Source organism: Condylostylus longicornis, unplaced genomic scaffold (genome assembly GCF_029603195.1).
Source record: "Condylostylus longicornis isolate FDR11 unplaced genomic scaffold, ASM2960319v2 ptg000007l, whole genome shotgun sequence".
NCBI lineage: Eukaryota > Metazoa > Arthropoda > Insecta > Diptera > Dolichopodidae > Condylostylus > Condylostylus longicornis.
Window position 1 is genome coordinate 434980 of NW_026577976.1, and position 13638 is coordinate 448617.

Sequence of the window (13638 nt, forward strand, 5' to 3'; positions counted from 1 at the left end):
GCTGTAAATGTCAAAATTTATATTATTTATAAATTTATATATAACAATATAAAAAATTAATAGTTTTTAATATTGTTGTTTTTAAGGAAGTGTTATTTTTTTGTTTTCTAAAAATTTTTAAATTAAAGAGAAAGTAAACATGAATTGTTTTAGCTTAATTTAGTTTCGGAGTAGAATGTGTCTTTTAAAAATTATTAATTTATACTTTGAGCTACATACATACATACATTTGTATGTCATCCGTCAATTTTCTATAATATTAATTAAGATTAAAAGTTGAGAATTTTTTAAAAACAATTTGTAAAGAACAAAATAATAGCCGAATATATTTATCAGGCCACCAAGTTGAGTCAGTAAATTAAAAAACAATTTTCAAATTTGTATAATAATTAAAATGTTTGGCGGTAATAATTTGTGTGACGGAAATTGAGCGTAAATTCGCTATAAAACTGCATTTAAGAAAAATTGGTAATTTAAACGTATTTCCGTCCTCCAAATGGAAAGGCACTGAATCACAAAGAATTTAATTTATTAAATTTAATTGCAATAAAAAGTTTACATGTTAAATATGTAAATTATTACATTATAAGTATAAGCGTATAACTTTTTTTAAGCGCACGCTTTAAACATTGTCTCCCGCGTTTCTTGTTTCGTAAATTTTAAAAACCTATAATTTTTGTCACATTCCTGCCTACTAAAATTACTTTTCCTTATTTTGTTTCATTTATATTTTTGTCATTATGCTTTTTTAATTTGTTTTCTTTTTTTTTTTTTGAATTTCATTTACACCTTCTCTCATTGTCTTGTTGTTGTAACAATTTTCTTTTACATATTATTCATTCCACTTTCATTTTCACTAAAATTAATATCTACAGCATAGAAAAACAAAATTTGTTCATACAGTGTAGATATATGGCATATTTTTTTAACGTACCTAACCATAAACTCCTATATTGTATAAAGATGTCTGTGACCTAACCTACTATGTATGTATGTGTGTGTGTACCTATGCCCAAAAGCAACTTTTCACAAATTTAAAATATTAGCATATAAATAGTTACTCTCGAAATTATATTATGCTCCGAAATCTGTAAAAATATATATTTTAAAACGATTTTGAACACACACATACAAAAAAGTTTGTAATACGTGAATATATGTATCTATATTGTATATTGTATCAATGATTTAGCGCTCGAATAAGAAAAACCAGATTCAAACGAGAGCAGCACGTTAAATTACATAACTTTGAATACAATATAATTAGCAGATTAATTCATTGTTAAATAATGTTATACACATATTATTTATGCCAAAGAGTCAAAAAAAAGGGAAATAAAAATATTCAGAAAAGAGAAAAAATTTCTCTATATATTCTCGCCTCCATTTGACTAAAGAAACTCGTCTCTATAATATGTTGTGATGATTGTGAGCCAGAAATTAAAATATTTAAGAAAAATAAATTTATAATACTAGATTAACATATGCACGTAGTAAAGCAATAATAATAATAAGGTTGTGCTCTTAAAATTACTACTAGATAGCTTAATCATGCTGTATGCAAGATTGATCGATATAATTAAAGGGTTTATAGCAATATACTGGAAAAACTTTCAGAAATAAAACAAATAAATTTACTATTGTTAAGACTTTTAAAAAATTAATATTATTTATTGGAAATTTTTATCGTAAAATGTATGTAATAAGCAAGAATAGTTTATACGAGTACTTAAATAAAGTTTACTAAAGTGAAATTTTCTATACATGCATACACAATTAATACTTAATACAAGGAGAAATATACTTGATATAAGGAGGAGACAAGGAAAATTAAATCATAGGTGAAGTTACATAAGTATGTATGAGTTTCTTTTCCTTGAAGCAAACAAGCTCGCGACACACTGGTTTCTCTTTTGATTTAAAATTCTAGAAAGTAAAGAAAAACCTTAACCTTTTAAAATCAAATTTTAAAATTTCTTACAGTTTTCTATGTAACGTGAATTTTTTCACTTTTAAATTAAATTTTAATTAAAAATTTTACTTTTAATGCCAACACAACATGCGTACAATAATATCGACATAGCTGAAAGAAAAATTCATATACATACAAACAAGAAAAAATCTTTATTATCAAAAAAACATTGGACTTTGATTTTATATTAGTATGTATGAAGGTACATGGACTATTGATTTGATGTCATTGCAATTATACTAGCCAATCTAGTCCATAATAAAAAATTAGAAAATATTTAAAAAAAAAATTAATATTATGTAGGTTATAGAGACTCTATAATGTTTAAATTAAAATTTCTAAAAAATTAAAATTTTAATTTCAAAAAAAAAAAATATGCAAAATAAATTTTAGTGATAAAATACAAAAGATTTTATTTATTTTATCCAGTTTTTTTTCTTTATGAATAAATAATCAAAGTTTATATAAGTAAGTCTCTATACCGATGTTAATATACATACATACATAATATATGAGTATCTTTTCACTTAGCAGCGAAAGGTCTAAATCGTTTTACGTAATCTTGAAAACTTGATCAATTTTTGATTGTACACAAAAAATTATCGTAAATTATTCATATTGATTTTGATGAGATTGAATTTAAAGCGTTTCATGGTTACTACTCGTATAATCACAAAAAAAAAAAAAAAAATTTTTTTTTTTTGTCAGTGGTCAGATTGTCTTCCTATAAAATGTTATTAAATTTACGTACATATATTTGTTTGTAGGTATGTATGTATACATATCTTATTAATTTATATTATATAAGCTAAAATATATATATTTTAATAATTCAGTCTTTCATTTTCAAATAAAACATGACCTTCAAATATTCGAATTTTTATGGAAATAGGAAAAGAATTGAAAATGTTTTTTGTTTAATTTTTTTTTTCTCGCTTGCTTAATATTGATACGTATAGCTTAATGGTTTTTGTTTTATAATAAATCACGAATAAATTCATTGAAAGAGCAGTGCAATCTAAAACAAAAAATTTTAATATATAGAATAGCTAGCTTGTTGTCGGCTTTAAAAAAAAATGAATTTCAGGAAATAGAAAAAAATATTAGGTTACCTAACAATATGATTCTATACAAACACCATTTTAATTTTTGTTATACAGTTATTCTCGTCACAGCTTTTTTTTTCGGAAATTGATGAAATTAATAATACCTACATACTTATATTGTTATTTTGTTATAAGTATATAGGTCTCACATAGAATTCTGTTTTCAATTTGCCCTTACAATTGATTTTGACTTCCCTTGAGTGATTGAGAGTTTCCCTTTTTAAAATTTAATTCAAAGTCTACCTATAATGGTAATGTCATCTACATTAGAAATTTTGAAATTTATTTTCGGAAGGATACCCGCATTTAGAAAATTTTTTATTAAATATGAAATTAATTACAGTAATGGATGAAGAGTTTTTCTTAAAAATTATGGTTTTAAAAAATTTTCGTTTTAGTAGGCAATATTTAACAAATTTTAAATCGGATAAGCCTTTATTTTATTTTTTATGTACCTATATACAATAGGAAATATACCTATGTATATATACGAACGATAATGAGTAAACAATGAATTGTAAATACACAAAATTAGAATAGAGAACTTCGATCTTCTTCTTGGAAAAAATATGCTTTTCTTACATTCATCTCCTGCCGTCTTCACAAGATTGTCAAATGCATTTAATTGTCAAATGCTTAATTTATTTATTGCCTAACGTACAGAGTAGAATTATTTAGCTTTCTCTGTTTATAATATATTACTTATATTGTTATATACACAACGCCCTCGTGTTATTTAAAAAAATTTAGGCCTATTACAGCTAGAAAAGCAGATTTTTGTTTAGAAATATTTTTTTCATTTTTAGTCATTAACTGAATTACACTGTTTGTACTGAAATTTTAGACTTGTACACGATATTATTTTCCGATATTATATATATGAGTTTTTGAACAGAAAGGGCTAATATTAAAAATCAAACTTAAGTTATGTTAAAATATGAATTTAAAAGCTAGTGTTTTTAGTATTTAAAAAGTGATTATTAAATTTTTTTTATATACTTTTTTAATTATATTTTTAAAATTTTTATAAAAGTCTGTGTTGGTTATTTTATTATTTTCACACTATAATTTCTTTGTTATAATATATTCAAGTAAATTATTCCAGTTTCACATAATTGAATGATCTGTTATACATATTTGCCATATTTGCTATTTAGAAGAGTCATCAAATACACATTACTGAATTAAGCTAAAAAATTTTAGATTACAATTAATTCTATGTAATTCTATTATCTTTTGATTAATTTTAAATGAAATCACACAATGGGTATGGCATAATTCATATGTTATTCGTAATAATGTGATCCCAATTCAAACGCACTTTAAATATTCAATTCTTTCCCATGTAACACTTTATAATTTTTTTTTGGAATTCTTTTAATATTCATCTATTAAATTAAACATTGAAATTGGGATTGGAGTGATAAAGCAATAAATAGAAAATAATTATTAAAAATCACTATATATCATATTATATATATATATATAGAATATAAGTGAATTCATTTTATAACACTTATTGTAATCTTGAGAATAATGTAAGATTTTAATTCAACCAAAACTATTATTTAAATAAATAAAGTAATTTCACATATAATTGATTATAAACCGAGAATATATACATATATTTTTGTTTACATATGCGCACCTTATTATAAAACTCAAAAAAACTGTATGAGATAATCTTAATAATAGATTATAAAGACGACGGTAACATGCTAAAAATTTTCAAGAGCAAACCAGTTACTAAATTCGTTCTTTGCTGGCTTTTTTTTTTCTTATTGTTCCAAAGCTTTATTTTGCTTCTTTTTTATTCTTTAAATTTAATTTGAAAAGACAAAAAAGAAAAATTAAAAATATTAAAAAATATTCACGGATGTTACCGCGATTAACAGCTTTTGTTACCGTGAGTTTTAACAATATACTGAGATGGTGTATAAAACTAAAGAAAGGTGTGTGTTCAAAATAAAAGTTTTCTATTTCAAATTTTAATTTTGATTTTAACTCTTTTTTTTCGCGTTTTTTTCTTTTATAAATCGTTTTTTTTTTTAGCTGAAGTTTTAACTTAATAGCTATATTATATAGTTTATAGTACATACTACTATTTTTTATTTGGTTAAGGTCAAGCAATAAAAGTAAATATTTGTTCAAAATATATTGCAGTTAACAATAGTTTAAAAAGTAACATCGATTTGAAATTTGTTGATATACTAATATTGGTAATACAATCAGTTGAATTTGAAAAATGGTTTCAAAATTATTAACATTCGTAAACAGATGTGTGTGTCCTACTATTTGTGTTCGTATTAACAATGAGAAGACAAAAGCATTTGATCGATTAATTGAAGAGATTTTTAATTGCTCTTATACGATCCAATTGTTATTAAGTAAATTTGTGAGAAGGGATTGTCTTTGTAATATCTTTCATCTTACATATATACCACTTTCATATCTGTTATAGCATTAATCACTTATTACTTCCAAAATAATCAAAAATTATACAATATAAAAATCTTAAACATCAAAATTAATTACGTATGACCCTTCACTACTTATTTATACGTGTTTTTTATTAAAAAATCACTAATTTAAACTTTAAGTTTAGTTTGAACTTTTTTTTGAACTTGATTAGTATTATGGTATATATTAATTCTATATTATAGTCAGTGTTGCCGTTTTACAACTCTATAGTTATAAATCAAGCGGAATTTTTTAAATTTTAAATATGCAAAATATGAGAATCAATTGAATATATTAAAAAAATAAATAGACACATTTTTACCTTTTTGACAAACAGTTAAGCAAAATTTTTATTGCGTTTATTTCACTTCATTATTTTCAGAATACATATTTCTTTTTGTGTCCTCGATAACGAAACAACTTATGAAGATAGCTCTTTTTATCGCACCAATTTTATTTTAAGCTTACTGATTTTTTAAATACTACAATTTTTTTTTATTTAATTAACGAGCTTTTTGCGTATAGCGAATTCGCAAAGTTTTGAGCTGTTGAATTTTCGTCATTTGGTGGATTCGCTATACATTGATTCGCAAGTGAATTTCTTCATATATTCATTCATCTGATTTTTTTGCCAAATTCATAAAATAAAAATACGAAGCCTATAAATTAAATTTTGTCTTATTTTTTTAAATGATTTTGTTTTTTTTAATTAATTATTATTACGAATTCAAAACTTTCTACAAAATTTATATAAAGAATTTTCAGATAGAATTTAGCGATTTTTTTTTCTGTGACGGCAACACTGATTTTAGAGTTGGTAATTCAATATGATACAGAATACACACGTATAATTATGTGTTTTTTATTTGACTATAATCAGTTTAAAACATGCGTCAATTTTTCAATATATTATAATCGTTGTATGTGCGTGTGTACATTCATGTTACATAAATTTAATTTTAACAAAACCGGAAAATTATATTTATATATTATCTCTTTCTTACAATATTTAATGAATAGTTTTTAAGATTTAACACCTTATCATTTAGTATAGAAGAATTTTTACTTCCTTATAAAATATCATCCGATATTTTTGTGATAGTTACTCACTTATTTACAATACGAGTACAAATCACTTATTTACAATTAATACAATGTAGGTACTATATATACATACATGTGTGCATAATGTAAAATTGTATATTAGGGAAGGTACTGCAAATTGTGTATGTGCTTCGATAATTCTCATTAAGATTTATTGACCAATATATTATGTATTTAGTAGTTGAAGCAAGAAAATGGTAAATACTTTATTTGGCTCATACAAAACGGATAATTTGTTACTATACGCCAAAGTCACTTACAAAATGAATTTCCTTGACTATGGCATATTTTAATGAGCAAATTAACGTTACGTTTAAGGTCGAGAGTTGAAACATAATACTCGTATTGAAATAATCTAAATTTGCCAAATTTTTAGATATAACACGGCTTAAGTACTATAGTAAAATATTTATTTAAGATTAAGAAATATAAAGAAAAAATAATGGAAATGTTCGAATTTTTTCGCCTAAAATTAATAAACTGTAAAAGAAAATGACACGTACGAATCCCTATGGGCAAAAATTCAAATGAATATAAATTTGCATTATCATAAAAATTAAGCCCAACTAGTTCAAAATAAAGAAGATCGTATTCCCTGTTTCTCTTATTTAAACTTTTTCTAAATTTAATAAGAGTACCGCAAATTCTTTAACATAAAAATTTTGTTTTCAGTCTGCAAACTGTCTGACGTATAAAACTTTTACGGACAGAAATGTAGTAAACTTTTTACCCGTAATTGACTTTGAATTTTAATCATCCGTAAACGTAAAAAAAAAAAAAATTTTTTTTAGATTTAAAATAATTTTATACTTACATATTAAAAATTAACCAAGAAAAAGTTTTTTTATATTATTTTTAACGTAATGATAGTCACTCAATACATCAAATTTATTTACTGAATTTCTACGTCACACTGTCTTCATGTACAAAAAAAAAAATCTACATTTTTGACGCTTAATTGACTTTTTTTAAACGTTTAAGAATTTAAGCTTTGACTGAAAGTAAAAACGCATAGAGTATTCGTAAACTCAGACAACTCAGATTTTGTAAAATTTGACGTTTAAGAATTTACCAGTAACTTATCCATATTTTATATTCTGACAGTTTAATTCTACATTCAAATGCGTCAAAACTTTTTCTATAATTTTATTAAAGGTTACTTTATTCCTTTCCTTTCCATACCCATTGTTTTATTTACAGTAATTTGCGTTTTCTTGTCACGGATATTATTTTAACAAAATTGCATCTATTGAATTACGTGCTATGCTATTATATACGTAATATGTGTGTATGTATTCTTATGATTAATGATTGAAATTGACAATAATAATAAACATGTTGAGTGCTGTATTGTACGTATACTTACATTACAACAGAAATGAGCTTACACAATAGTGTATACATACATTACATATAAAATATATTTTCTTTTCAATTTAAACAACAATCACTTATATTGTATATAGACGATTATTATTCTTTATCATAGTTACCATCAGCATTCAACACTAGTTGCAATGGTTGCCGCAAATTCAAGCGTATACAGGAAAACCTCGGTCGACGAAATACTGCAATACCAATTTTTGCCATTTAATTTTTAGTAATCTTAAAAAGTTTCATAGAGAATTCTGTAGAGAGTTTTTTAAGAAACATGATATACTAAGTAATACTCAAATTGATTGGAGAAAATCCGCTATATAGTAAATAAAAATTCTGAAAAACCTTTCTTTTCGAAAATTATATCGTACACGCTTTTTAAGCTCTATTTTATTACGATTGCGGATCATAATTTTGTGTATATTTGGAAAGGTCTTAGCGAGTTCTACAATTTTTGTTTCGGTAAACTTTTGAAAATCAACCCTTTGACGACGCAGACCCCGTTTAAAAGAATTCAGACAAAAAAAAAAACATTTTTAGTTTATACATACATACATACATATGTACAATTCTATTTTTGGGTGGGAAACTTTTTACCTAATATGCAGCGTAATTGTTTGCAATTGCTTAAAATTAAAAATGAAATGCATAATTTTATTTCTTTTAGATTTGTCTAAAATCTCCTAAGCAATCCGAATTCCATATAAGTTATACATGAAGCTTTTGAACCATGTAAATATTTAAAACCTCATTTCCCGTTTAGCTTTAATCTATTATTACTTTGATTTATGCAAAAATATTCAGAAATTTTTGTTTATAAAATTGTAAACGACATGGTAACAATATTTACTAAACAACCTTAAGGGGGTGTATATGGTAACTAATGATTTCAATTAAATAATATTAAATACAAATTTAACAGCAGTCAATGAAGATTTTCCAAATTTATAATTTTGAGAACTTAAAAACATAATTAATTAATTCATTAATAAATATTTTTAAAATTTAAACTTTGTCACTATGGACCCAGCTGAAAGTGTTGGTTCACGGGCCTCTGAGGAAGAGGAACCGTTGATTCCAGAGGAAATTGATGATGAATTCTATAATGATCTTCTAACAAAAATTGGAGATGTAATTTATATTTTCAATTATTCAAATAAGAACTTTTTTATTTATTTTAAAATATAAATTAGTCCTGAAACAAATTTTTAAATTATAGCTTATACGATATACTCGTAATAAATTGGATAATCAAGTTAATGCTGATAATATTCAGAGAATGCAAATGGTTTCTGAAAAATTTAAATGCGACTTATTAGCTGAGAAAAAAGTTGTAGAAGAATTGAATGAAATTATACAAAAATTACAAGAAGAATTGGAACAGGCTACAGCAAAATCACTTTTAGACAAAAGTACAAATGATGAATTAAAAAGTGTTATACGTAAGTTGAAATGTATACTTTGTTTTTTCACTCAGTAGTATGTAAGTTTAAAATATTTTGAACTGAGTAGGTACTACATATATAATGTAAATATTTTCCTATAATAATTTCAAAATGATTATGTCTTTAGTTCGAATGTTATATTTTATCCACATGATTAAGAAAATTAATTTCAGAAAATGCTTGGAAACAGAGAGATGCAGCTTTAGTTCGTGATGAACAATCACAGGATGAAATGTTTAAACTTCGTGAGAAAATTGAACATTTGGAAACTGTTTTACAAAGAACTGGTGAAAAGGACAAAAGGGGCTCAACCGAGTAAAATAATTTTTATATTTTAATTATTTTTAATTTAAAGTTTAATCAATGTATTTTCCATGTAAAAAATAAAGAATTGATAAATTAAGAGACAATTTTAACAAGGAAATTGAAAAGTTAAAAAATGAAATAAAGGACACAAATAAAAAATTACAAATTGCCAGACAATATATTATTGAAGTTGAAGCAATTGTTCATAGACTTGAAGATAAAAATAAGAATTTGATTCAAATTCTGGATGTGAGTATTTTATTAAATAAATACAATAAAACACTTGTTTATAAACTAAATTCTTCTATTATTTAAAAGTCTTATCGAAAGGCTCACGGATAAGGTGCATTGAATAGAGGCACTAGCACCTCTGTTGTGTTTCCCACCTCTGAAAATGAATTAATCTGCTTCCAAACGAAATATTTTATACCTCATAATTCAATTCAGTAGATGCTCCTTTTAACTATTTAAATAATATATTAAGTTCTCTTTATTGAACAGAAGTAAATTGAATATAATCACACTTTACTCTACTTTCTTTGAAGAGTAATTATTGTGATACACATATATTGTAACATCCAAAATTTGCTAACTTAATCTAATCCATTGAATAATATGTGCAACACAATTTTCTTTTTTAAGGAAAACTCATCAGAATCATTTCAAGATAAGAAAAAATTGGAAAAACTTAAAGCTGAAACAGAACAAGCTAAAATCGAACAAGAAAAATGTGAGGAAAAAATGAGACGGCTTAAGATTCAAGTAAACAATAAAATTTCTTTTTGTTGGTCGAACCTCTCATTAAAATATAAAAATTTTAGAATGAAAAATATTTGAAACAACATGTGCAAAATAGTTTGCAAATATTTGCTATTAAATCAACTTTAGATCAATCCAAAACATTACATAATGCAACTAATAATAAATTAATAAAAGCATTAACGGATTTAGAACAAGCCGTAACAGACAATGAACGTCTTAAAATGGAACTTGTTCAAAAAAATAATGTTATCAAGGTAAATTTCATATTGAAAACATAATTTTAATTTTTGAATTTTGAAATGCAATTTTAGGCAAGAGATAAAGATAATCGTAGATTAAAACTTGATAATAGAAAATATTTTAAAATAGCTGATGGGGTTACTAGAAAATTAACTGCTTCAAAACGATCAAAAATTAAGGTTGAAAGTGAAGTTAAAAGATTAATGTAAGATAATTTTTTTAATTTTTGCATTGTAAGAGGTTTAATTTTTATTCCAAACTATTATAAAATATTTTGGGTTTAATAAAACCCATATTAAATTTTAAAAAAATTATTTATATAGTATTCAGCAATTCACTTTGGAAAAAGAGCTTAAAGGTGAACAAAAAGTTGTTGAAACATTCGATACTAAAGTAGGAAATTTGACAAGAGAACGCGACAATTTGAAACGTGAATTATTGGCTAGCATGAAGGAGACAACGAATTTTGAAGAGAAATTTAATATATCGCAACAAGAAATTAAAAAACTAAATGAAATAATACGTGATCTTGAAATGCAAATCAATAAACATAAAGAAGAAGTAAAGAAATCACAATCTGAAACAACAAAGAAACAGGAGGAAATTGAAGTTTTGTTAAAGAAAATTGACCGATTGGACAGTAATTAAATTTATGCATTCATAATTTTAATTTACTTTAAATCACAAAACAACACGTACATTTATTTACAGATAAATTTACATAATATTTTTCTTTATTTTAGTTGAGGTCAGATTTCGTAATAATATCATTGAAGATTTAAATCGTGATATTGCTAAAGAAAAGGAAGAAATTAAAAAGCTTATAGAAGAAGTTAAAATGGCTCACAATGAAACAAGTAACATTCAACGAAATTATGAAAGAGCTAATATTGAAAGAGATAAATTGAAAAATGAAGTTGATGTAAGCATTTAAATGTAATATTATGGCATTAAGTAATTATTTTTCAAAATTAATAAAATACTCGTAATTTCTTTTCAATATTAAAAGTTTAATAATACTGAACTTTCCTATAGTATTTGTTTCGTATATCAAAAGCAAAAAATTCAATTTTGGGGTTTATTATTTTTATATTTTATAGAACATTAAAGATCAGGGACTTGAACTGAAGGATGCAGTCACAAAAAAAGCAGCAGAGATAAGTCGTTTGTCTATTCAAGTAGAACGTCTTGAAAAAGATAGAATATGCTATAAGGGTGAAACAAGAAATATGCAAATTTTATATCAGCACACAAAATGTGAATTATTAGACAAAAAGAAGGAAAATGATAAATTGCAGAAGACAATTGCGGTAAATTAATTTTTAATATACATATTTCTGAATTTCCAAGTTTATCTTAAATAATTTTAATAGCAAAAAGATCAAAAAATTAAAAAAATCGAATTGCACATTAATAATGTATTACATGAAAAAAATTCTGTTTGCGGTAATCTTAATAAAGCAAATGAAGAAATTGAAGCTTTAAAAGATCGTTTAGGATTAACACGAGATGCTTTAGAGCATTGTGAACGTTCATACAATGAATCTATGGATAATATACGATTGTTACGAATGGAAGTAAAAAATCTTCGAGCTGAACGAGAAGTTTTAAAGAAGGATCGTGAAAATTCAGCTGATTTAAGAACTGAACTTTTACAAATTCATCGTGTTTTAAATCAAGAACGTATTAAAGCACGTGCACTTGAAGATGAAATCACTAGACCAATGAATGTTCATAGATGGCGTGCATTAAGTGGAAAGGATCCAGATAAAATGGAATTAATTTTTAAAATTCAAACTTTACAAAAGTAAATGGGTATTATTAATTTTGGAATGTAATTATATAACACTTATATATATAACCAACTATAATTCATAAAAAAAGATGTCTTATTCAAAACTATACATCCAAAGTAAATAAATTCAATTTCAGGCAGATACTAGCACAAAACATTGTAACAATTCAACGTGAAAATGCTTTGAGTGAATCGCACAAACTATATACAACTTTAAAGAATTTCATGATGAGATTACCAAGTCACAAATTGAAGGAAAAAGTTATTGATTTATCGGTAAATTGTGAAAAGAAAAATTTATAATACAAATAAAATTTTAAAATTTTTAGAAACATTTGGGTGCAAAAAATAATAAAATTAAAGCTCTGGCAGCTGAAATAGCTACAAAAGAGATAGATGATAAAGCGAAAGATACCGCACTTGAAGATTTACGTGCAAAATTAACTTCTGCTAAAAAAGAACTATTAGATCAAAAGAAATCTAAAAGAAAACTGTTAGAGGAACGACAAATGTTTGCTGAAATGCAATTACAATGTTTCTCAGCCCCACCAGCTGCACCAAGAATTCTAGGTGCAGGTTATAAGATGACATTCGGAAGTCCGATAATAAATTAGTTAGAATGAATTAGAGGGAATACGAGCATTTATTTTGGATTTCAATAATAATAACACTTGAGTTTATTTTTTACAAGATATGAATAAAATTTAATGCACTTTTGATATATGTATTTTGATTTTTATTATTAATATATTTTTAAATAAAATGAAAGAATGTCTCCTGAATTTGATTTTTTTCATTCTAGAAAAAAGTCATCCAATCATGAAAGTGTATACTGCTCCCATGATCCTTTCAATACATTTTGCAATAAAATTTGTAGAAATCGTTTTAAAAAATATTTTGGGGGTCATACCTTATTTTATATTTAAAAATATAAAATTTTAATCAAAAATTTAATTTTTGGTGCTTTATTCCATTGTAAAATTTTTTGCATCTTTTGAAAAAATTTTTATTAAAGTATGTTCATTAAGATTGCTTTACTTTCAAAAAATGATTTAAGGCTTTCGAATTAGG

At 24.5% G+C, this 13638-nt stretch overlaps 1 protein-coding gene across 1 annotated transcript; it reads left to right on the forward strand.

Annotated features, from left to right (window-relative positions):
- Positions 1 to 9039: 9039 nt before the first annotated feature.
- On the forward strand, positions 9040 to 13181 carry LOC129618483 (cilia- and flagella-associated protein 58). The gene is made up of 14 exons (XM_055533268.1): positions 9040 to 9150; positions 9239 to 9461; positions 9638 to 9779; positions 9854 to 10019; positions 10413 to 10532; positions 10592 to 10762; positions 10844 to 10977; positions 11096 to 11217; positions 11269 to 11412; positions 11516 to 11694; positions 11873 to 12082; positions 12146 to 12579; positions 12705 to 12843; positions 12897 to 13181. Exons 1-14 carry the CDS (start codon positions 9040 to 9042, stop codon positions 13179 to 13181), a joined length of 2580 nt encoding a protein of 859 aa, XP_055389243.1.
- The last annotated feature ends 457 nt before the right edge of the window (positions 13182 to 13638 follow it).